Here is a 25181-nt window from a genome sequence, read left to right as displayed (position 1 = left end):
ACGGATCGCATAGAGATGAACATGACAAAAGACTGACAAAGGTTCTCCAAAGGCTCAAAGAGTGGAACGTGGTGCTAAATGCAGATAAATGCGTTTCGGGGTATCAGAAATGAGAATTTTAGGGCATGTTATATCTGCAGAAGGAGTAAAACCAGACAAAGATAAACTAAATGCGATACGAAACTTCAGGGCACCAAATCAGCAGAAGAAGTTCGAAGTTTTTTTAGGTTTAGTAAATTATGTAGGAAAATTTATTCCTGATATGGCAACCATTACACATCCATTACGACAGCTAACAGTTGAAAAGGAAAAATTTGTATGGAAATCAGAGCATCATTCAGCGTTCGAGAAACTCAAATCGTTTATGATAAGCCCATCAACACTAGGTTTTTTTTGATATTGGAGATAGAACACAGTTAATTGCTGACGCAAGTCCTGTTGGGTTAGGAGCGGTATTAATACAGATAAATTCAGAATGAAATCCGAGAGTAATTGCATACGCAAGCAAAAGTCTATCTAATACAGAAAAAACGCTATGCACAAATTGAAAAAGAGGCCCTAGCGCTTGTTTGGGCAGTAGAACGCTTCCATTTTTATCTATGGTCGTCAATTTGAACTTATAACAGATCATAAACCATTAGAAAAATATTAGTACAAAATCGAAACCATGTGCCAGGATCGAGAGATGGGTAATACGCTGCAATCTTACAAAGCATCTGTTATTTATAGACCAGGGAAATCCAATATTGCTGATCCACTTTCACGCCTCGCGATCACAGAGACCGTAGAAGGTAAACCATTTGATGAGTTTTCTGAACAGTATGTGGCATGGATTATTTCCAATGCATCACCAGTAGCGCTAAAGCTTACAGAGATAGAAAAAGCTTCAAAAGCCGATGGACTATTCAAGCGGTTCGTCAGGGAATCGAAAAGAATGAATGGACCGAAGATACTTCGACATTCAAAATATTTTCTACTGAACTATGCTTTGCTAACAATATACTGTTGCGAGGAAACAGAATAGTTATGCCTGCTTCATTAAGAGAAAGGACCTTACATCTAGCCCATGAAGGTCACCCAGGTATGAGCATTATGAAACAGCGATTAAGGGCCAAAGTATGGTGGCCAAACTTGACTTACAAGTAGAACAATACGTCAGGAATTGCCGGGGATGTATGCTGGTCTCTGCAGCGCCCGTTCCAGAACCAATGAAGCGAAGAGATTTGCCATCAGCACCATGGCAACACGTGGCCATTGATTTTCTAGGACCTCTCCTCAGGCCATTCGTTGTTAGTTGTAGTCGATTATTTCAGTCGCTACATAGAAGTAGAAATTATGAAAAAGACGGATTCTATACAGACTATAGGACGGTTAAATTCAATTTTTGCACGATTCGGACTACCTCTATCTATTACTGCAGATAATGGGCCGCAGTTCTCTAGCGAAGAGTTCCTACAGTTTTGCACCACCAATAACATTAAATTGATCAGTACCACCCCATACTGGCCGCAACAAAATGGTGAAGTCGAAAGACAAAACCGATCCCTTCTTAAACGACTTATTGTCATCATCAATCATGATGCAAATTGGATCGAAGAGCTTAACAAATACCTATTAATGTATCGATCTTCTCCTCATTCAGTCACTAAGAAAACACCGTCGCGGAGATGCTTTTTAATTATAACATAAGAGATAAATTACCATCTATATTTAATCCAATAGTTGAACATGAAGAAGTGGCAGACAGAGATAAGGAAGCTAAACACAAAGGTAAATGTATTCAGATAACGAAGAAACGCAAAAGTTAGCTCAATATGCCCGGGTGACGAAGTTCTGGTCAAACGAATGCGTAAAACCAACAAACTATCATCTAACTTTGGGACAAAAGTTTTAAGGTGGTTGAAAGGAAAGGAGGAGATGTATAATAGCATCAAAAGAACCCGGTTTGAAATACCGGAGGCACGTATCTCATTTGCTTAAGTTTCTACAGAAGAAGGTAACCCCCTTGCACCAGAATCAGTGGACAACGGATGGTAGATCCAAATAACAAAGAAAAGAATGTTTCTTGCAAAGATACCACAAGCAAATTAACTGATAGAGTCTTACTATAAGCCAAGTAATGAGACCACAAGATCTAAAAGAACTATTCAAAAACCAAATTACTTAAACGACTATATTAGCCGTTAGAAATCCATTAGTTAGTAAGCAATACATTATCTATAAAAAAAGGAAAGTGAATGTAGTATAGCAACCTTATAGATACGTTGTATATATAAACCTTGTCATGTTGCTTGACAGATGGAAGATGGAAAAACAATAAAGATCAATCGCATGTGGAACTACGAGGAGTCAAGACGTGCATTATCACGATACTATACCAACGATCTGCTATAATAATCTGCTTTATGATGTCAAAGTTCTTAAGATCCATGAGAGGCGTTTTATCCCGATGATGTGCTCCGTAATTTGATTGGACGAAATCTTCATGCGTTCTTGCTGGATGATCCATTTCCGGGAAGCATGTAACTCGGTGTGCGCTGTGATATTTTCTTTGTACCGTACATGTTTGGTAACCATACGTGTGGTTGAAGTAAACTTAACCTGTGAGAAAATTTAAAAATATGTTTTAATACACCTCATGAGTAAATAAGTCGCAAAAGCCTATAAAGGGACGTTTTTTCCGCGCAGAACGTTATGCCAGTAGAAGAGAAAGCAAATGTATCATTAAATTTAAGAGGATTTTTATAATTTACCTTTTATGAATGCTCGTGCTGGTGAGTCCGCGATGAAAGCTCTAACGTGTATTTCGATTGGCTTATTGGCTATTACAATGCCATTATCCATCAACCCATTTAGCTTGTCAACAAGCGGGCGCAGATATTGCTCAACACTCTTTGGTTTCGATTCACCAAAAAAGTTGCCAACCATCAATGGAGGCCTTCACGATTCTAGTTAGTTTTTTGTATGGAGTTTGACAGTTGGAGGCTGAAATCATGTAAACACTCCATACAAACCCACACAAAACTAGCCTGCAATTTTCCGTCTAGATTATTCTAGCCTGAAAGCTAAAATTAGATTCGAGTACCTGCTCGAAAACACGGTGTTGTTTACATTTATCCCAAGGTGCATTAAAGAAATCAGGTGATCAAATCTGGAATCAAAGTGTATGTAGGCCAGGTGATCTCAAAGCATTTTTTATAACCAAATTTAAATATCACTTTTTGACAGAACGAGTGAAAACTTTTGCTCCAACGAGCTTTCTGGAGGCTTGAAGAATACTCAAAACACTCTTAAAATCTTCATTCAGAGCAGAAGCGATAAAAATCAGTCTTCTAAATTCATACGCCTTGGATAAGCCCCCTGTACATTATACTCACTTAGATAGCTGCTCGAAAACTGCTATACAATGCAAACAGCTGACAGGCTGAAATGTCAGCCTACGAGCTTCAAACGGAAAGGGCCCCAATACTGGAACTTCCAGCATTTCTTGAATGCTCATTAATATGAGCCAAAACTGTTTTCGAGTGCTCTTGTGCAGTGGAAGTCCATCAATCGAAAAGTTCAACGAAAATTTGCTGACTCTTGCTGGCACATCGCTGTAAAGATACAAAATACAGACAAAAAACATATAATATTAGTAAAAAGTAATCATCGTATTTAAGCCTATTGCTTTCTTACCGAAAGTGATCCTTGAGAACCGATCGTACCCCAGGGAACCAAATCTCTCCCCCTGCTATAGGGTACGTTTCTTTTCCACATTGCTTTGTCTTAAGTAACGTGCGCGCATCTTTCGGCAGCTGGTAGTCCGTTTTTTTACGTAAATTTCTAATAGTCCATTTAGAGCTTGATGTGTTTGGTATGTTTTTAATGCCCAATTTCGAATTAGCTCATCAAATGGTTCCTCCTCGTGTTGAGACTCTTGTGTGCTGTGCATGGTTTTCTCGGCTTCATCGTAATCTTCGTTGACCTCTTCATACCGGGTTTTCCAATTGAGTTTAGACTAGCAGCATGCTTTTTTTGAATAGTCGCAATAGATTCTTGACTAGCATCCTCTATTTTGGATTAGGAGCAATGGATTATTGACCAGGAGCAATTGATTTCAGCAGGCTGGTTGCTGGCGCAGAGTGACCAGATTGTTTTTAGAGGTTATCGGTAGGAACTTTAAAGCAAATACGGTATTTTTCTATAGAAAACAACTTTTTTGTTCACTTATAAAACTCATTGAATTCCAATTTTATGGTTGAATGGTAAATACTTAAAAAAAACATTTGATTTTGGGTTAGAAAATTTGAGTTTTACTGTGCCCAATTGTAAACCGACATTCGATAAAAATTCGATAGAACTACATATGGTCACTCTGAAAAACTTGCTCAATCTAGCTTTTGGTTAGGTTATGCCTGTGGGTCCACTACTGAATATTTCAATTCAGCCGTTAAGTGCTTTTGTGTTGTATTGTACATTCATAAAATCGAAACAATAGCATCGAAAACCTATCAGATAAAATATATCTTTCTTTGTGGATTATATATAACAGTAAAACAAATGATGTAAACAAATGAGTGGATGAAATTAAATACTATCCACAGATTATTATTCAAGTCGATCTGTCACACCGGATGTTATAAATGCGTCGCTCTTAGGCTGTCATGCAGGGACCTGCTGAAATCAATTGCTCCTAGTCAATAATCCATTGCTCGTAATCAAAATAAAGGATGCTAGTCAAGAATCTATTGCGACTATTCAAAAAAAGTATGCTGCTAGTCTAAACTCAATTGAAAAACCCTGTATACTTCCGTATCGTCGAATGCAGCGATAGTAACCCAATCTCTGACGTATTCTTCTTGCAATATGTATTCATCAAATGGACAAGGATGGTTCTCTGCAATGAGTAGATAAAAAATAAGTATTATAATTATCTTTAATTTGCATTGGTCACAAATTTAATTTTTTTATTTTGCACTTACCACAATGCGGGTGTTCACTGAACTCAACATTTGACGTAGCTGTCTGAATATTACATGGCCCAGCTTCACTACTCTCTCCAAACAATTCAGCATCAAGCTTTTTATTATTGGCTTCTATGGATCTATTCATGGATCCTGACTTGCGCTTGTCTTTGGCCGACATTGTCGTGATTGAGTGAAATTCACGGCACGTTGAATATTTAAAATATCTTCTTCTTCTTTGGCACAACAACCGCTGTCGGTCAAGGACTGCCTGTACCCACTAGTGAAGTGAGCATTGGCTTTCAGTGACTTATTGTTACCATAGCAGGATAGTCAATCCTACGTATGGGACACGGTCTATTCGGGACTTGAACCCATGACGGGCATGTTGTTACGTCGTACGAGTTGACGACTGTACCACCAGACCGGCCCAATATAAATATTTAAAATATACACTTGTATTATTCTGCACTTGTATTATAACAGTATTGCACACAATTTATAACTGTACAGAGCACGCAAAACAACGCCGAATGAAACGACTGCCCGAATCGTATTGACACAAACATAAATTGCGCGGGTTTTTATAAGACAGAAAAGAGGTAGGATTTTCTATTTTCTTATGTAACGGGCTATTTAGTATCTTTATTTTAAGATACTTATGTAACAGGATAAACACTAGCAGGTGTAATGTTTAGATATTTACCCAGTGAATCCTTGTATAAACCAGTGTAATATTTTGATTTTTAGCAACACAATTATGCAGGACAGATACAAAGGTAAAGAAAATTATTATTACATTTCTCTAGGGCAATGGCTATTTGATCAAAAGCAATACATGCAATACAGAATGCAATACAGTCTGAACTCACTGGTTGAACTTCGATTCCATGCCAACTATAGATTATGTGCTTTTTAGTTGGCACGTTTTTCCATACAAAAAAAATATGAAATTTTTCTCGGCAGGCCATGAGATTTTTGTGAAATTAAAAAAACCGGTATTCCCTAACAAACGCATGTTTTTTAAATTGAACTGTCAGCCAACTATCGAGCGTTCAACTAAAAAGCATGCCAACTTAAAAAACGTTCAACTATTAAATTCTGACTGTAGTTGAACTCTTATTAGTTGGCATGCTTTTTAATTGAACACTTAATACTTGGTTGACAGTTCAATTCAATATCACGCGTTTGTATGGAAAACAGGGTTTGTTAAATTTCAAATTATTTATTAAAAGTTAAACATATCACATCCAGATCGAACTATTTTAATTTAGATTGTAATAATCACGCTCATAATAAAATTTGATCGTTTATGTAATGCCATAATATAATTTATGCATGCATTGTATGGTGGTCTCGCTTAAATATTCAGGCTTTGGTGCGACTCGAGTACATCCGACGGAGGCCAACACGCGTTGCTCTTCATAATTGCCATCAGCGTCTAGATTACGAAACAAGGAGTCTGGTAATGCTCCCTCAACTTGTAGACCGTATTCAACCAGCAAGGCGGGCATTCATAACCGTGTTTCTAACAAAAGTATTAACTGTCCTTTACGGCTCTCGTGGGTTCAGCTATACTTGGGGTGGGTCACATGATTAATTTTACGATACGATCCGGATGACTCTGACCCGGTAAGTTCGGATCGACCCGCTCATCATAAAGCCAAGAGGTACCAGGCAAGATGCACACGTTCGATCCCGGTTATTGCTGCACCCCGGATTTCGTTTGGCGTCCGCAACCCCACGATCTGCATGTCCGGTATGCTAAACACGGCAGCGAAATTAACTAGCCGCACATAAAACCCATTATATGCACAACGATATGCCACGATTTTTATTATTTTACCGGTACACAAATGGATGGGCGCGGGAGGGAACAACGCGTGTAAATAATAAATACAAACACTTTTCTCACATATATAACATATTATTTACATATGGCATAATACTTTTGCATTTGCAAAAAGAACCCATACCTCGATGCAACATGTTGTTTACCTCTTTGGCCGATGTACAAACAGGCCGATGTACATATCACTACAACACTTTGTTTTCCAGCACTTTTCATATTTCAACTAACAATGCACGTCGAAGTAACACTAAACACATTAATACACTTCACTAAAACAAGTATTTTTACACATTATCACGCAGAGTCAACGGGATTAAAATCCTCAAAATTCGAAACGTCAAACTTTGCCACTTTGTATTAAGTCGAATATGGTAGTAAGAATGACTGACCGGCAAAAATTGGGTGCAAATAAAAAACGAGTTCTCCAGCTGCAATAGCCGTCGACATACGCACACAATCACACACGGCTTGTTCCAATACGCTGGGTTCGTTTTGTGTTAGTGATAAGCGCACTCAAAAAGCAAAGCGCGCTCTCACCGCAGCGCGTTTCTCCTTGCTTCCTCAAGCTTCCCTCCCAACAATCTCAGAGAGAATCTGTATGGAAACTGTTCGCCTTGTTCTCGCCTTGATCTGGCCTTGAAGGTACCACGCAAACAATGAGACCCCAAATTTTGAGTGATTCAGGCCGACCCTCTCAACAATCTCAGAGAGAATCTGTATGGAAACCGTTTGCATTGTTCTCGCCTTGATCTGGCCTTGATGGTATGGCTGTCACTCAGAGAACAAGGCGAAAAGAGCAACGATCCGTGACGTCACGCGTATTGCTTTACAGCGGCTCTGCGGTACGTTTCGGTCTGCTTCAATCCCCAAATCCCTGCGTTATAAACCTCCCATATGGATACTGTCAAAATGAAAAATCCAAAGAAATTCGTGTGTGTACATTTTATTGAAAAGCTATTGTGCTTTGGCGTCATATCGTTGCATCATAAATCGGCTGTTTAATCATCATTGTTAGAACCCGGCATAATTGCTCTGCAACAACCTGTAAGTATAATCCAAACTATTAATAAGTAAAGCTATACATTAACGATAAAAGTGACATACTTAATTACAATTTTAGGCTAACATGGATCGTCAAAGCACCGCCGAATCCGTTGTCTCCTGTTGCGCGGCTGCTGGAGGACAATGCAATTGCGCAGAGATAGCCCTGGAAAACAGCAAGGATTTACATACATTAAAGAACATAATTACTGACGTCATAATACAAAATGAGACGATAATCAAGTGGCAACAACAACACCAACCAAATGTACCTCAGCAAGAAACACCCCAACAACAACAAGTACCGGAAGCCAACGAGGAAATTATCCCCTTGATAGCTACTAAGAAAGAGTTGGATGATCTGCAGCAGAATTTGTTGGAAGTCATGCCGAAGAACCCTGTTCCTATAAACCCTGTTCCTCTGAACGGTGTTTCCACGCCATAATATGGCTAAGACATTGAACTGTGTTTTAGCTGTCATCGAGCCGCGCTGACAGCTTCCGTGTGTGGATTATTATAGACAAGAATAAAACGTGGATTTGCGCAGCAGAACAAATTGGTTTGTCCTCTTTTGCTTTTTTACTCAGCGAATGGTAAGATTGACTGCGTTCAACAGGTTATGGGCCCAGCAAGTTGACTCAAAACAAGAGTATTACATTCAGCTGAAAGATTTGGCCGAGAAGAGCCGGATAGTGATTTCTTTTCACATTGTAAAATCAGTGCTGCTACGACGTGAAAAATGAGTGAGACAAAATTCACAATCGATAAGCTAAATGGGAGCAACTGGCAAACATGGAGTATTCGGATAGAAATGCTTCTGAGTCGAGAAAATTTGTGGGATGTTGTAGAATCACCCATTCCCCCAGAAAACGACACGATCTGTTCGAGTATCTCTTTTAAAGAAATTATGTGCGACAAACCTGGCAACACAAGGTAACGTGGAAGATCACCTGCGCATTTTCGACGATTTATTCGACCGCCTCGAAGCTGCAGGTACAGCATTAGATAAAGATACAAAAGTGTGCATGTTATTGCGCAGTTTACCAGCTTCGTATGATGGTTTAGTTACAGCGTTAGATAGTCGTTCAGACGAAGACATATCTCTTGAAGGAGTAAATCTAAACTCATCGATGAATATAATCGTCAAATGGAAAGACGAGAAGGTGAATCTTCTAAAACTGAAAAGGCTATGCGATCTGCTGAGGGTAAGCCATTCAATAATCAATTAGGTGGTGGGGTACGCACATGCCATTTCTGCAAGAAACCAGGTCATTTCAAGCAGAATTGTAGGAAGTTTTGGCTATCAAGAAAAATGAAGAGCAATCTACCAGTGCCGGTATAATTCCGGAAGAGCAAAAGCAGCACAAAGCGACTCGCGAACAATAGCGTTCACGGTGGGCAGAATAGAAAAGTCGCATAGCTGGGTCATCGACAGTAAGGCTAGTGCGCATATGACCAATAATCGATCATTTTTTAAATCATTAGATGAATACGAAGGTGGATTCATCACTATGGCCGACGGTAACAAATCACAAATTCGTGGCGAAGGAAAAGGCATTATACAGGGCATTGACGGTTCCGGCAAAATAATGCAAATCGAAATGAATAATGTTAGATTCGTACCCGGGCTCTCGACTAATCTTCTTTCTGTCGGGAAATTAGCACAAAAGAACCTGGAAGTGACATTCAATGAAAAGGGATGTCAAATTGTGAGTGCCGGTGGTGCAGTGGTCGCTACAGGATCTATAAACAGTGGGTTATATTTTTTAGACGAGGTAGAAACCTCGATGACGGCATTACTGGTAAAACACAAAGCAGATTGTCAACATCAATGGCATAGACGGCTTGGGCATCGTGACTGGTCAGCGATTGAGAGAATGTATAGAGAAGATCTAGGAACCGGAATAACGGTGAGTGATTGTGGTTTAAGAATAACATGTGAATGTTGCATGAAAGGTAAATCATGTAGATCTCCTTTTCCAACCGTCTCCGATAGAAAATCAAACAAAATTCTTGATTTAGTGCACACCGACGTATGGGGGCCATCGAAAACTGAAACACCCAGTGGTAACCGTTACATGATGCACATTACTGATGATTTCAGTAGATATACAGTTACATACTTAATGAAAAACAAATCTGATGCAGTAGAAAATATTAAAGAATATGTACGATTGGTAGAAAACAATTTTGGACGTAAGCCTCGGGTTATTCGTTCAGATGGTGGTGGAGAATTTAATAATACAGAGCTACGTAAATTTTATAAAGAAGAGGGTATAAAGCCACAGTACACCACACCATATTCACCTCAGTCCAATGGTGTGGCTGAACGTAAAAATAGAACTATCACTGAAATGGCTACCTGTATGTTGCTGGATGCAAACATAGACAAGCGTTTCTGGGGAGAAGCCGTTCAAACAGCTACCTATCTTATAAATCGGCTTCCGTCGAGAACTGTTCCTAAAACACCTTATGAATTGTGGTGAGATCAAAAGCCAGATTTGAGCCATATTCGCCTTTTTGGAAGTCAAGCATATGTACATATACCCGATGTAAAACGAAGCAAGCTCGATCATAAAGCCCGAAAACTAACGTTCGTTGGATATTCCTTAGAACATAAAGGATATCGTTTTGTTGATTTAGAAACTGATGAAATCACTATAAGCCGAGATGTTCGTTTTATTGAAGATAAAGAAGAAACTTCGGAAGAAGTTAATATTGAATCATTGTTGGAGGAGCCATCAGAAACCAGTAATGATCAAACGATTAAGGATGATTCTAATGATGAATTCACGGATGCTGAAACTGATATTCAAACAACTAAAGAACAGTTACCACCAAAAGAGAAAAGTAAAACTACCTAAACATTTAAACGATTATATCCTTGATTTAGCCATGGGAGTAGCAGCTTGCGCGAAAGAAGAACCAATTAATTACCGCGAAGCAATGAAAGAACCAAATTGGAAAAATGCGATGGAAGAAGAAATTAACTCTCACAAACAAAACTATACTTGGGAACTCGTACCATTTCCAAAGGGTAAAACGGTAATAGGCTCGAAATGGGTTTTCAAAATCAAAAAGAATCAAGATGATGAAATAGTTAAACATAAAGCCAGACTGGTCGCGCAAGGCTATAAACAACAATATGGACTCGATTATGAAGAAGTGTATGCACCCGTTACCCGTCACACTACCTTGCGAACTTTTCTCGTAATTGCTTGGAAGCAAAAGCTAACAGTACGTCATTATGATGTCAAAACAGCATACCTTAATGGAATATTAGAAGATGAAGTATATATGCATCAACCACCTGGGTTTGAAGCTCAAGGACAGGAGGAGCTAGTGTGTCGATTGAAACGTAGTATATATGGACTACATCAGTCAGCTCGTTGTTGGCATAAGACGCTAAATGAAGTACTTACAAATTTAGGTTTCAAATCCTCTTTCGCAGATCAATGTTTATTTGTCAAGTCGATTCATGGTGGTCAACATATCTTCTTATTAGTCTATGTGGACGACATACTGATCGCAGCAGCAGACGAAGTAAAAGCCAAGAAGATATACGATCATTTAAGCAAGAAATTTGAAATTAATTGCTTAGGCGAAATACGTCATTTTTTAGGTATGGAAGTGATATGTACCGATGGAGTATATGGAATTCGGCTTAAACAGTTCATAGAAAAATTACTAACGGATCACGGAATGCAAGAAGCTAAAGTTGCTAGATCACCAATGGACCCTGGATACCTGAAACAAAGTGCCAATACAGAGAATTTCGAAGATGCTACAATGTATCGAAGTCTAGTGGGTGGATTGCTATATCTGTCCGTTATGACTAGACCAGATATTGCGGCGACAGTAGCTATACTGGGCAGAAAGTTTTCATCGCCATCGCAACAAGATTGGATAGCTGCCAAACGCATCCTTCGTTATCTAAAAGGAACAAAAGAGTATTTCTTGCATCTCGGTGGATTCAAAAATCAAGGCCTGATCGGATATTCCGATGCCGATTGGGCAGGCGATTCAGAAAGTAGACGTTCAACATCTGGATTTGTATTCACGTTTGAGGGTGGTACAATATCATGGTATAGCCGTCGTCAATCGTGTGTGACATTATCAACTATGGAAGCTGAATATGTTTCACTTTCGGAAGCATGCCAAGAAGCAATGTGGCTAAGGCAGCTGATTAAAGATTTTGGAGAAGATCAATTGAACGCGACTACAATCAAAGAAGATAACCAAGGTTGTATCGCCTTTGTAAAAACAGACAGAATAAGTCGGAAATCGAAGCACATCGATACCCGAGAGCGGTTTATAAGAGAACTTTGTGAGAAGAAGGAAATTGTTTTGGAATATTGCCCTACGACTGTCATGGTTGCAGATATAATGATTAAACCATTAGGTCCGCAGAAACATGACATGTTTCGTAAGATGCTGAAGTTAGAATAACTGAGGAGAGAAATTCTTCGACATGAGGAGGAGTGTTGGAAGTCATGCCGAAGAACCCTGTTCCTATAAACCCTGTTCCTCTGAACGGTGTTTCCACGCCATAATATGGCTAACCGTAGCAATACACGATGCGCAATCTCAGATTGCGCATATATTTATCTGTCAAACGGGTAGGTTTGATATATTTATCTGTCAAAAAAATTTATATATCTCAGACATATAATCTTGAAAATTTATGCGCAATCTTGGCGCAATCTGAAATTGTATGGAAATGACGTTTATAGCTCAGGGTTGGATACGCGAAATGACATATATTTTGATAAAACGAATATATGCGCAATCTGAGATTGCGCATCGTGTATTAATACGGTAAGACATTGAACTGTGTTTTAGCTGTCATCGAGCCGCGCTGACAGCTTCCGTGTGTGGATTATTATAGACAAGAATAAAACGTGGATTTGCGCAGCAGAACAAATTGGTTTGTCCTCTTTTGTTTTTTACTCAGCGAATGGTAACATTGACTGCGTTCAACAGAATTTAGCTATGGAGGATTATTTTAATGGTATAAAGCTAAAGCTGGAGGCTAAAATAAAGGCCACAGTAACGAAGGCACGACTTCATGAGGCCTTATATCTGATCTTCAATAGGTTGTTTCTAGTAGAATGTAGTTGGAGTGGAAGAGGAGGCAAAATAGCTTTTCGGAAGTCAGGTGTTGCGGCTATTTGGTCGCATAGGTGATGTTGGTGAAAAAAACGTTGAGAAAGCATTCCTTGAGAAATTTATTCAAGGAAAACTTCAGAATGCAAAAAAAAAAACAGTTCAACTATATCTGGTGTGATTAAAAGCGTGACTCGTGGTTCATTCACACGGAAGACCAAAGGACAGCGTAACAAAAAAATTTAAAATATAGTGTAGTTCAGACAAGTTTGTTTTTTTATATCACCACACAATGATTGGCTGTGACGTTATGAACTATGAATTAATATGCATAAACCAATGAATTACTTTATAGGGTTTTCCAATTGAGTTTAGACTAGCAGCATACCTTTTTTGAATAGTCGCAATAGATTCTTGACTAGCATCCTTTATTTTTAATAACGAGCAACGGATTATTGACTAGGAGCCATTGATTTCAGCAGGTCCCTGCATGACAGCCTAAGAGCGACGCGTTTATAACATCCGGTGTGACAGATTGACTTGAATAATAATCTGTGGATAATATTTAATTTCATCCGCTCATTTGTTTAAATCATTTGTTTTACTGTTATATATCATTCACAAAGAAAGATATATTTTATATGATAGGTTTTCGATGCTATTGTTTTGATTTTACAGGATTTTCCAATTGAGTTTAGACTAGCAGCATACTTTTTTTGAATAGTCGCAATAGATTCTTGACTAGCATCCTCTATTTTTGATTACGATCAATGGATTTTTGACTAAGAGCAATTGATTTCAGCAGGCCGGTTGCTGGCGCGGAGTGACCAGATTGTTTTTAGAGGTTATCGGTAGGAAATTTGAAGCAAATTCGGTAATTTTCGGTAAAAACAACTTTTTATTCACTCACAAAATTTATTAAATTCCAATTTTATTGTTGAACGGTGAATACTTAGAAAAATATTTGATTTTCGGTCCGAAAAATTGAGTTTTAGTGTGCTCAATTGTAAACCGATATTCGATCGAAAATCGATAGAACTACATATGGTTACTCTGAAAAACTTGCAATCTAGCTTTTGGTTAGGTTATGCCTGTGGGTCCACTACTGCATATTTCAATTCAGCCGTTAAGTGCTTTTGTGTTGTATTGTGCATTCATACAGGGTTTTCCAATTGAGTTTAGACTAGCAGCATACTTTTTTTGAATAGTCGCAATAGATTCTTGACTAGCATCCTCTATTTTTGATTGCGAGCGAATGACATGAGTTTTATTAATTTAAAATTTCAATTGAATGAATAACTTGGTGTTCGATCTCACTATTTGGGATAATTTATTTTCCGCGTTTCGGTGTAACTTTCAAACCTTTAATAATTACCAGCAGTTATTCGTTGTGCAGCAAAAATGAAAAAGAGATTTTATTCGCGACATTAACGGTTATTTATAAACTACTCGATCGAGCCGAACACTCGAAATTGAACGAAGAATGTTCGTGTTTCGTTAAGCGACAGTGACAGGGCTGTGCCTGAACATCCTCCCCCCCTTGACGCATGTCATCAATCCAAACAAAAACTATCAAAATAAACGGAAATTAGGTACATGTGCTCTCGTCGGCCTCTGCCACAGGTAAGCTACAAATTTTTGTTATCGGACGAGTTACGATACCTTTTGATGTTTTCAGTGTTACTACCCGTGTCAGCTTGTCGTCTCCGGTGTGCACATGTACGATACGTGCGAGTGGCCAACGGGTTGGGGGGAGGAAATCGTCCTTCAGAATGACCAGTCTGCCAGGTAAGATGCTATCGTTCCTCTTCGCCATGGTGTTATCGCGTTGCATCTCTTGCAGGTATTCCGTCGTCCAGTGTTTCCAGAAGCGCTGCACCATTACTTGCATATTTTGCAAGTCGCTAGAACGATGGGTGTAGTCCGAAGAGGACAGGGTGCAGGAACGAAGATGGGTGTAGTCCGGCTCGGGGACAGCATGCATCGATGTGCCCACGAGGAAATGCGCTGGGGTAAGTGCCGATGGATCGTTAGGGTCGTCTGACATAGGTAGGAGAGGACGCGAGTTCATCGCCGCCTCAATCTGATGTAGGACAGTTGTGTAGCCTTCGTAGGATAGTCGCGTGCTGCCTAACTGCCGAAAAAGGTGTCGCTTGGCGGTCTTCACAGCTGCTTCCCACAATCCGCCGAAATGTGGTGCCTTGGGAGGGGTGAAGTGCCAATTGATGGCGCGGTTAGTGCAATCTGTCACAATTAGATGTAGCTGCTGTTCATCGCGAAACATTTCGAACAGCTCGTGAAGCTCCCTCGCCGCGCCTTCGAAGTTTTTCCCGTTGTCCGAATGTATATGTGCCGGTAAATATGTGCCGCGTCATGCTGTGAATCTGTGTAATGCAGCTAAAAAACCAGCAGTAGTTAGATCACTTACCAGCTCCAAGTGTACGACCTTAGTGGAAAAACAAACAAACACGCAGAGGTTGCATTTTCCCGGGGCAGCTCGTTCATCGGATGGCTTCAGGTATAATGAACCGGCGTAATCCACTCCGGTAACATTAAAAGGCCGGCTGGGAGTGATGGGCTGCGCTGGAAGCTGTCCAAGTTGTTGCTGTTCAAGTGTCGGTCGCTGTCGAATGCACCGAAAACAATTCTGCACAATGTGCTTAAGAAGATGCCTTCCATCTAACGGCCAAAACACTTCGCGAATTCGAGATAAGAGCAGCCTTCCTCCTCCATGACGAAGCTCCTCGTGTTGATACTTTGCGATCAATTGCGCGAACGGATGTTTCTTGGGAATCAAAACAGGATGCTTCGCTTGGTAGGGAAGTTGAGATAGCCGTAAATGTCCCCCTACACGGATAATCCCTTGTTCGTCAAGGAATGGACTTAGTGCACGTAAAGGTGATTGCCTCATGACTTCGTTTCCCTTTTTGAGCTGCCCGAGTTCAGCTGAAAATGCATCCTGCTGTGCTAGGCGGCTTAACACAGTGTTTGCTGTTTGCATGTGCTCGGGTGTGACGATTAAAGGTGCTGGGTGCAGTGCTGCTGTTCGATGAGTGCGTGCCCTTTCTTTAGCATTACGTGTGAAGCGAATGCAGTATGATACGATACGCAGCAATCGCTTGTAGCTAGAACACAACGCAAACCAAGGGTGATTAGTGGTTGTGTTTACAACGGCAGCACTCACCTGGCTAATCTCTAGATTCGTTTCGTTGGCTGGTTCCGGGTTAGAGTTGGGCCAGATGGAAGCGGGCAAAGATAACCAATCCGGACCGAAGCTCCACAGTTTGCTTTTCAGGAATTCAGCGGCTGACATGCCTCGCGAAACCAGATCAGCAGGATTAGACGCGCCGGGTACATGTCTCCACTGCCGCGAGTGTGAGTAATGCTGCACTTCAGATACCCCGTTAGCTACAAACGTTACCCATGTGTTGGGTGTGGCGCTGATCCAGGTTAAGGTGATGGTGGAATCCGACCAAAAGAAAGATTCTGCAACGTTGATCCCCATCGCCTTCTTTACTCGGTGATGCAGGTGTGCTCACAATACAGCAGCGCATAGTTCAAGGCGGGGTAGTGTGACGCCCTTGACCGGTGCCACACGCGATTTGGAAGAAAGCAACGTTATGCGAATCTGCCCACCTTCGCCTTCACAACGCGCATAAATGCAGGCTCCATATGCTGCCTCCGATGCATCAAAGAAGGTATGTAGCTGAATACGCGCACCAGGTAGAAGCGCATAACGACTAACCTTGAATTCAGAGATGAGTTGCCAATCCTCTTGTATTGTTTTCTATTTCTTACAGATAATATCTGGAACATAGTCGTCCCAATCAGCTTTCTGCAACCATAATTCCTGCATCATCATCTTGGCCCGAATGACAATCGGGAGATCAGGCCCAGCGGATCGAACATGCGAGCTACGTTAGGTAGAATGGATCGCTTTGTTGGAATGGACACATCACTGAATATTGCGGATTCGAAGGATAAAACGTCATGCTCTGGCTCCCATGAAACACCAAGAGCCTTTACCGTCTCGTGTGGTAAGAATTGCCGCGCTGACTGTGTGCCGATTTGATCCGCATTTAAACCGGCGAGCACCTCGAGCTGATTGGATGTCCACTTTCTCAGCTCGAAGCCGCCTTTGGCGAGCAATTGAGAAAGCTCGATTCGCAACTGGCGAGCATTTCCGATGGAATCAGCACCACCGATGAAATCGTCAACGTAGAAGTTAGTTTTCAAAGCAGCTGCAGCATTGGGACAAAGGGCGCCCTCATCGTTTGCAAGCTGCAGCAATGTTCTGGTTGCCAAGAATGATGAGAGGGCTAAGCCATAGGAAACTGTATTCAGCTCAAAATATTCGATTGGCGAGTGAGGCGAAAATCGAAAGCAAATGCGTACAAATTTCCGGTCGTTAGGATGGAGCAATACTTGTCGATACATTTTCGCAATATCTCCAACAACGGCTACCTTATATGTGCGGAAGCGCAAAATTATTCCGAGCAGATCGTCCTGCACGAAAAGGCCGACGCATAACGCCTCGTTTAGCGAAAAGCCGGTGGACGTCTTAGCTGAAATACCACGCGAACCTTTGTTGTGGAGCTAGCGGCTTTGAACACGGGATGGTGAGGCAGATAATACGCGCATTCGTCGTCGGAGGGATTTTTTATGCGTGACATGTGCCCAAGCTCCAGATACTCACGCATGAAATCATGGTACGCCGCTTTTACGTTTTGATCTCGTTCTTACCTCCTTTCTAGCAAACTAAACCGCCTTAGTGCTGCTGCTTTCGAAAGGCCAAGCTTATCATCGAAGTCTGCTTGTTTAGGGGGCGTCCATAAATTACGTAACGCTCAAAGGGGGGGAGGGGGTTCCCTGTAGCGTTACGGTTTGTTACATAGGGGAGAAGGGGGGTTCACATTCTGTTACGTAACGTAATACAATCCTATCACTGGCCACTGACAAATGATCGCCCACCTGGGTAAGTTTTGCACTTTTATTTCTTTATATCTTTTGATAGGGAGTACGAACTTGACATTTATAAAATACCAAAACAGAGGTTTGACAGAAAATTGCCATGAAAAAATCCACCGTGTAATACAGGTTTAAGAGCCGTGTGTCTCAGGTAAAGACTGTAGTTTTCAATCTTACCGTCAACAAAATTCAAACAGTTACATGTCATTCTACGCTAAACGCATCGACCTGTATATTATTGTTGGTAAACAACAGTCGTGCGGTGCTGTCAATCAGGATTTGTTGGATAATTCGGCTGCCTCGATCATCCGGAAAAAATAGTGTGATTCAAACGTTCGCATTCCTTGACGACGGATCGTCCCCGACGTTTGTCGAAGACGATCTCGTTCACGAGCTTGGACTGGAAGGGCAACATCGACCCTTGTGTCTTAAATGGACGGGCGGTACTCGACGAGAAGAGCCAGACTCTATGCAGGTGTCGCTGCAGGTATCTGCCTTAGGCGGGAAAACGTTTCAGATCAGTAAAGCACATACAGTCGCGAGCCTTGCGCTTCCTGCGCAATCCTTGTGCGTTACGGATTTGCTAAGCAGATACGATCATCTTCGAGGTCTGCCGCTTACTTCGTACGATCACGTACGACCAAGGCTACTGATCGGTATGGACAACTGCCATCTGGGACGGGAGCAGAACGTTGCCGAAGGACGAATAGGAGAACCAATAGCAGCCAAAACTAGGCTCGGCTGGATAGTGTACGGGCCTGGTGCGGTAGTGCCAAAGATAGGCTGGCGAGATCGAGGAAAAGGAGTTAGTCTAGAGCCAGTAGAGACTAGTACGGTTTCGTTTTCAAAGCCATGTACCGAGGGTCCTGGCTGGCAGGAAAAAAATTCAAAACGCTTTTTGACGGTCGCGCGAGGTTCTTCAGGTCAGTTTGTGAAGCTAGGGAATACGTTGATTGCTGATGCGTTGATTCCGAGGAGCCGCTGGCCAAGGGGTCGAGTGTTGAAAGTAGTGGTAGCGAAAGATAGGCAAGTGCGTCGGGCCTCAGTCCAAACCGCGCGGGGGGTTTTAGAAAGACCTGCAACAAAGATAGCGGTATTAGATGTCCAAGGGAAAATGTTCTTACCGGAGAGCAAGGAGAGAGAGGGAATTAAACAGCACCGACGAAGGTTAGTAAACCGCGTGGTTTACTCGGGGCAGAATGTTGGTAAACAACAGTCGTGCGGTGCTGTCAATCAGGATTAGTTGGATAATTCGGCTGCCTCGATCATCCGGACCACCCGGATGATCGAGAAAGGGAATTCGTAAAGTTACGAGACAGGGAACGATTAAGCGGTAGTAGCGAAGAAACAGGCAAATAAAGCGCAGCAAATTTTAACCCTCCCTTCAAAAAGGTGTTCAAAGATCTGTTTTTTGTTTAACAGTTTCGCTACTCTTGTTACATCCGTAACAATTATACAGACTTTGCTTCGTACAACGAAAGCCATGTGTGTTTAATTTATTCATTTAATTATTATTAAACTATTCACAGAGAAACAAAACCACTTTCGTTTTCAAGAATTTTTGATTTTTTTAATCCACCTGGTTCTCATAACGCGAGAAAATTTTACAAACACTCATTTTTTTAAATATTCCCAAAAACATGTAAATTTTTATTATTATATGAACTAGTTTTGGTTATATTTTACTCGCATTGTCAAAATAAACTTGCTGCATTGTCAAATGAACTCCTTTCAAACGTGGAAACAAATTTTCGTAACTTTTATTCCAAATATAAACATCGAGTTAACCGTAGAGTTGGCAACCAGATTTACACACGTAAGTTGGCAACCGGCATACCCGGGTATGCCACACGTTTTGATGCAAAAAATTAACGATTTTCATAGGTAAACAATGCTTTCTATATTTTAATGCTGTAATCAAGTAATGCCAACCATATATTCTCTTCTATTTCATTTATTCATTAAGTTTTTTTCATTTTTTGATAAAAATAACGGTCAAATAGAAATTTGGAATCGCTTGAATTTGACTCGAAAATAAGCAAAATACGAAAAGAGGAAGAAGAGAAACGTCATTCTCCATACAAAATGTATGGAATACCCGGGTATGCTGGTTGCCAACTTACGTGGTAAAGTTAAAAAAAATCAAAATAAAATACTTACAGGCTGTTTGAAATTACAACTTATGCACCAAAAAATCATAAATTAAAAGCTGGGAGGCTACGGAAAATTTCAGGTCAATAAAAGCAATGAATCAAAAGTTATTGCAGTTCGAAGCTGAAAAAAATACCCGGGTATCCGGTTGCCAACTTAAAGGTTAACCGAAATTCGAGTTAGGCCCGTGTCTGTGCTCCATCGCATGCGATTTTATCGCACGTGCTGTCAAACGCTTTTTCGTATAATATTGCGATTATTTGGATGATTTTAATAATATAACGATTATGAAAAATTAAGTTGAGATTGTTCCTACAAAACACCACACAACTGTAATTGAGACGCTTAAAACCTGAGTAGTGTTTGACACAACGCTTTGGTGTGTGCTTCATGTTTGCTTTTCCTGTAGCTTTCCAAGCTTTTCACTGTGCAGAAGCGATTGAAGTGGTAAAGAGCAAAGCAAAGTAGAACGGATATAATCTCAATAACGAATATAATTGCCTAAAACTGAAAAATGGACCGCAACCAATTGTTTCAGCAATTGTATATTAGTGTTAAGAAGGCGTTTCTTTCCAAAACAAAAAAACAAGCTCAAGATTTTGCTGAAGAAAAATGGAATAAGTTGAAGAAAGATAATCCAAACGATTTTACAACTTTGATTATGGAAAAAATATCTAATTTTGAGAAGAAAAGTATGACCCAGAAAGGCAAATTACTGCAGTACTGGGCGAAAACATGTGCAACTAAACAAGTTACAAAGAATGAATGAGTCGGACAATGTTCCAGCTTTACAATATGGGAAATTTACTCATGACGAAACACCAGAGAACTCTGGTGTCAAGCGTCCAGCGGAATCGCACGCACCAGCCCAACAACTACTTAAAAAAGACCTGGAGCGATTTTTTTTTATTATTGTTATTTATTTATTTAATCTTCAACGGGCCGTATGGTCTAATCAAGATGTAACAGTTCAATTGAGAAAAAAAAAATACATAGCAAAAATTAGATTTACATCCCAATTCACTGCGGCCACGGCAAAAGCTGGAGACGTTCCTTGAAGCACTGAGTTGAGATGTCGAAGTCGAAGCAATCCGAGACAGTGTTGAAGACAGCCGACATGCGGAACATAGGGTCAGACCGACCAGCACTGGAACGGGGTTGAGCGAGCCGTAGAGTTTCTCTACACCTAAGTGTTCGGGATGGTGCATAGATATCGACTCGATGCAACAAAGGCGATGAGTCGATAGAGCCATTTAGCAATCCAGCGATGAAAGAGCATTGTGCATTGCGTCTTCTAACCGAAAGAGGTTCAAGGCCTAGAAGACGGCACCGCGCAGCATACGGAGGAAGATTATTGCGATCCTGCCAGGGAAGTAGGCGTAGGGCATATCTCGTGAGCTTACGTTGAATCGCCTCGAGTCGAGCAATTGAAGAAGCGGTAGTTGGGCTCCAGACTACGCACGAATATTCCAGAACCGAACGAACGATGCAGTTGTACACAGCTTTGATGCACATGGGGTTGCGGAATTCATTAGTTGTCCGGATAACCACGCCAAGTAATTGATTTCCTCTGGCTACAACGTCATCGATATGCTGTTTAAAGTTCAAACTAGAGTCAAGCAGAACGCCCAGGTCTTTGGTATGATTCTGTCGATTAACTGCAGTGCCGTCCATGAAGTAGGTCCCAGTCACTGGGCTCCTGCATCGACTAAAAGACACACAGTAGCATTTCTCGATGCAGATAGTCAGTCCATTACGCTTGCACCACGAACAGAAAATTTCGATGCAGTCTTGCAGGAATGTACAATCACCTGTGTTGTGAATAGGCGCAAACATTTTTGCGTCGTCGGCAAAGAGACTGATACTGTCGGGAGGTAAAGCCAGGGTAACATCGTTGATAAACAATATGAAGAGAAGCGGGCCAATATTGCTTCCTTGTGGCACACCCGAGCTGCTGACTATTTCTTTGGACATGTGCTTATCAATTTTCACGATGTATGTGCGATTAATTAGGTAAGACTTAAGCCACTGTACGAGCGAGCTGGGAACTCCTTGCTTATCGAGTTTAGCGAGAAGAATTGCGTGCGGAAGAGAGTCGAATGCTGCTTTCAGATCTGTATAAATTGCATCGACTTGAGCTCCGGCATCAATTCGACTAGTGCAATAGGTTACAAATTCAACCAGGTTCGTGGTAGTCGACTTTTTTGGCACGAATCCATGTTGATACGGGCTTAGGTAGCTGCGGCATGCATGTAGCAGATGTTTGTATATCACTAGTTCGAACACCTTGGCAATGGCACAGAAAGATGTAATACCCCGGTAGTTGATGGCATCTGTCCTGTCGCCCTTTTTGTAAATAGGAACCATCCAAGATTTCCTCCAAGTTTTGGGAAAGTAGCCATTGGCTAGCGATGCATTGAACAATTTTGCAAGGATAGGTGCTACTGTCGTTTGACAGCGTTTCAGCACGGTAGAAGGAATTCCGAATTTGTCACAATATTGTAAGGATATTAATTTTTTTTTTCTTGAAATCCATTCTTATTTGAGATAATAATTTCAGGTGAAGCTTAGGGAGCGTGAAGATAATAATTTACTCTCTAAAGCAGATGCAGCTCTACTAAAAAATCTTATTGCAAAACGGAAGGAAAAGGAAGACGAATTGCGTAAGAAAATAAAAGGACAGGAAAGGCAGAAAAAGTTTCGTCATGAGAAAAAGAAGGCAATGCAAACTTTGCTTAAAAATGTGCCTCAAGCAAGTGAATATTTAACTATGCATGCATGTTCGGGGAGACCACCAATTGAAGAAAATCAGCCTGAACTGCTAGCAGCGATTGTTTCTATTGCACTACATGGATCTGCTGCCGAGGACAAACGTCATGATGAAAGTATCAGAAGCGTAAAAACGCTTTCAGAACTGCAGGAGGCATTGCAATTGCAAGGATATCAGATCAGTCGCTCAGCAACTTATTTGAGATTGATGCCGAAAAGATCGAATACACAAGAAGGTAAACGACATGTCACAACGGTTCCCGTGAAGCTTCTTCGCGCTACGAATGACAAACACATGAAACATCAAGACGGCGAATTTTGCACTACAACAATCCATATGCTAGAAGAAATGTCTTCATTACTTGGACCCAAAGAAGTTGTATTCTTAAGCCAGGATGATAAGGCGCGAGTTGCTATCGGCGTTACAGCAGCAAATAAACAAGCACCGCTTCTGATGCATATGGAGTGTAGAGTGACGTTGCCAGACCATGACTGGGTGGTGGCCAATCGACACAAACTGATACCTTCTGTATATGCTGGTATAACGATAAAGCCGAACGGAAACGGTCAGCGTGAAGCTGTTGGCTATAGTGGGCCTACATATGTGGCAATTCGATCAGGTTAGAACAATTCAATGTTTCATATACTTAATCATAGCAATATTAATTGTACGTTTATCTTCAGGAAAACATTCTTCATCAACAGCATATTCCCATGGTCTGGACTATGAAAGACTGCTAGATCTACCTGAGTTTGATGTCATAATGCACTATCAAGGCAACGTAAAACCAGTGCATGTAGTGACTGTGGACGGAGGGCCAAATGAAAATCCACGATACCGAAAAGTAATCGACGTGGCAATTCGAAACTTCCTTAAATATAAACTAGATGCCCTATTTCTAGCGACCAATGCACCAGGCAGAAGTGCCTTTAACCGCGTAGAAAGAAGGATGGCACCATAATCTCGGGAACTAGCTGGTCTAGTTTTACCACATGATCATTATGGATCACATCTGAACGATAAATTGCAAACGGCCGATGTAGAACTTGAAAAGAAAAACTTCAGGTATGCAGGAGAAACGCTTGCAGAAGTGTGGAATGATCTGATGTTCGATGGATTCCCCGTGGTATGCGAATATGTTGATCCTGCTGTCTCTGAGATATCAACGGATTCAATTCCTTGTTGGGATTCTAAATGGTTTGCTAGCCATGTACGCTCTTCGCAGTATTTTTTAATTATTTTTTAAATCGCTGCTTTCGTTTAGGGAGCAGCCATACGATTTATATTGCCCTTCTGTCCAAAAGATTATACAAAACCGAATTTGTAAAAATGTGAAATATATTTTGCATCACATGTTTTGCTAAACGAGCATTTGAGAATGCATGCTAGCCAAGGAGAAGGGAAAAAAACCTTACTTCAGAACAAAAGAATGATGATAGGTTTAAAGAAGTAATACACATACATAATGAAGATGCCATATGGAATAAAGAAGATGCCAATGTAATCGAAACAGATAGTGTTCCCATCATAAACATTACTGATGCGTTTCTTTAATTATAAACTTTTTATCTAACTTTCCTTTCATTAATTAAACATTAATTTTAATTGAACATTAATTAAAACAACTCTGCATACTTTATAAAAGCAAGCAAATAAAAAAAATATTTTTGTTTTACCCATATTTTTTTGTATTTGTTGATGCAAAACCAAATTAAGGGGGGGGGTGTTCGATCATGCGTTACGTAATTTTGGAAGGGGAGTCTCCTCCAACGTTACGTTTTGTTACGATAGGGGGGGAGGGGGTCGAAAAATCCCAATTTCAGCGTTACGTAATTTATGGACGGCCCCTTAGGTAAGCATACAATATAACGACCAGCTTCATCTCGCTGTGTTGTATCCTTGTAAAATTGCTCACATTTGCGATCCTCAAGAGAATAGCCATCGCTAACCTGTAGTTCTTCTACTTTCCAGAAACGCTCTATTGATTCTTCTAGTGAAACCATACACACCACCGATGAAGTGTGAAAAGTATTGGATGTTGCTGGCTGAGAGGTAGATAATGATCCACTCACGACCCAGCCAAATACGCTCTCCATCAGGACTGGAAGATTCGATGACATTTTATATTGCGCCCCGCTTACAAAGAACGTGTGATAAAGCCGGGCACCGAGAATAATGTCGATCGGTGCCGACTTCTCGAAATGGGGGTCGGCGAATATAATATGTGGCGGTAATTTCCAGCCGCTGGTGGGCACATCATGTGCGGGCAGGTCAGCAATAAGCTTCTCGACTATCAAAAACTTAACGTTAATAGCATAAGGGCTCGCTCTGGATGATACCGTGGTGC

General features: G+C 40.9%; 2 protein-coding genes across 3 annotated transcripts; both read left to right on the top strand.

The window, feature by feature from the left end:
- The first annotated feature begins 7744 nt into the window (after window positions 1-7744).
- LOC121602125 lies at window positions 7745-8292 on the top strand. The gene is made up of 2 exons (XM_041930890.1): window positions 7745-7842; window positions 7919-8292. Exon 2 carries the CDS (start codon window positions 7925-7927, stop codon window positions 8282-8284), a length of 360 nt encoding a protein of 119 aa, XP_041786824.1. The 5' UTR covers window positions 7745-7842; window positions 7919-7924; the 3' UTR covers window positions 8285-8292.
- Window positions 8293-14501: 6209 nt separating this feature from the next.
- On the top strand, window positions 14502-24393 carry LOC121602122. 2 transcript variants are annotated; one of them, XM_041930887.1, is made up of 5 exons: window positions 14502-14568; window positions 14624-14957; window positions 22612-23453; window positions 23518-23678; window positions 23737-24393. In XM_041930887.1, the coding sequence occupies exons 3-5, from the start codon at window positions 22787-22789 to the stop codon at window positions 23773-23775; spliced, it is 867 nt and encodes a 288-aa protein (XP_041786821.1). In that variant the 5' UTR covers window positions 14502-14568; window positions 14624-14957; window positions 22612-22786; the 3' UTR covers window positions 23776-24393. The 2 variants fall into 2 exon arrangements, 1 of the variants encoding a protein (XP_041786821.1); XR_006006289.1 differs by lacking the exons at window positions 22612-23453; window positions 23518-23678; window positions 23737-24393 and adding an exon at window positions 16746-19273 and having other exon boundaries at window positions 14624-16643.
- The last annotated feature ends 788 nt before the right edge of the window (window positions 24394-25181 follow it).

The sequence above is a fragment of the Anopheles merus genome, unplaced genomic scaffold (genome assembly GCF_017562075.2).
Source record: "Anopheles merus strain MAF unplaced genomic scaffold, AmerM5.1 LNR4000307, whole genome shotgun sequence".
NCBI classification, from domain to species: domain Eukaryota; kingdom Metazoa; phylum Arthropoda; class Insecta; order Diptera; family Culicidae; genus Anopheles; species Anopheles merus.
The sequence above is the reverse complement of the archived record's forward strand: the minus strand, read 5'-3'. Positions and strand labels throughout refer to the sequence as shown.

Bases quoted from the DNA above. Each gene is read 5' to 3' on its own strand.
- LOC121602125 (XM_041930890.1), top strand. From the start codon at position 7,925: ATGGATCGTCAAAGCACCGCCGAATCCGTTGTCTCCTGTTGCGCGGCT.
- LOC121602122 (XM_041930887.1), top strand. From the start codon at position 22,787: ATGCAAACTTTGCTTAAAAATGTGCCTCAAGCAAGTGAATATTTAACT. The intron at 23,454-23,517 runs GTTAGAACAATT...GTTTATCTTCAG, and splicing joins ATATGTGGCAATTCGATCAG to GAAAACATTCTTCATCAACA. The intron at 23,679-23,736 runs GTAATCGACGTG...CCCTATTTCTAG, and splicing joins AAAATCCACGATACCGAAAA to CGACCAATGCACCAGGCAGA.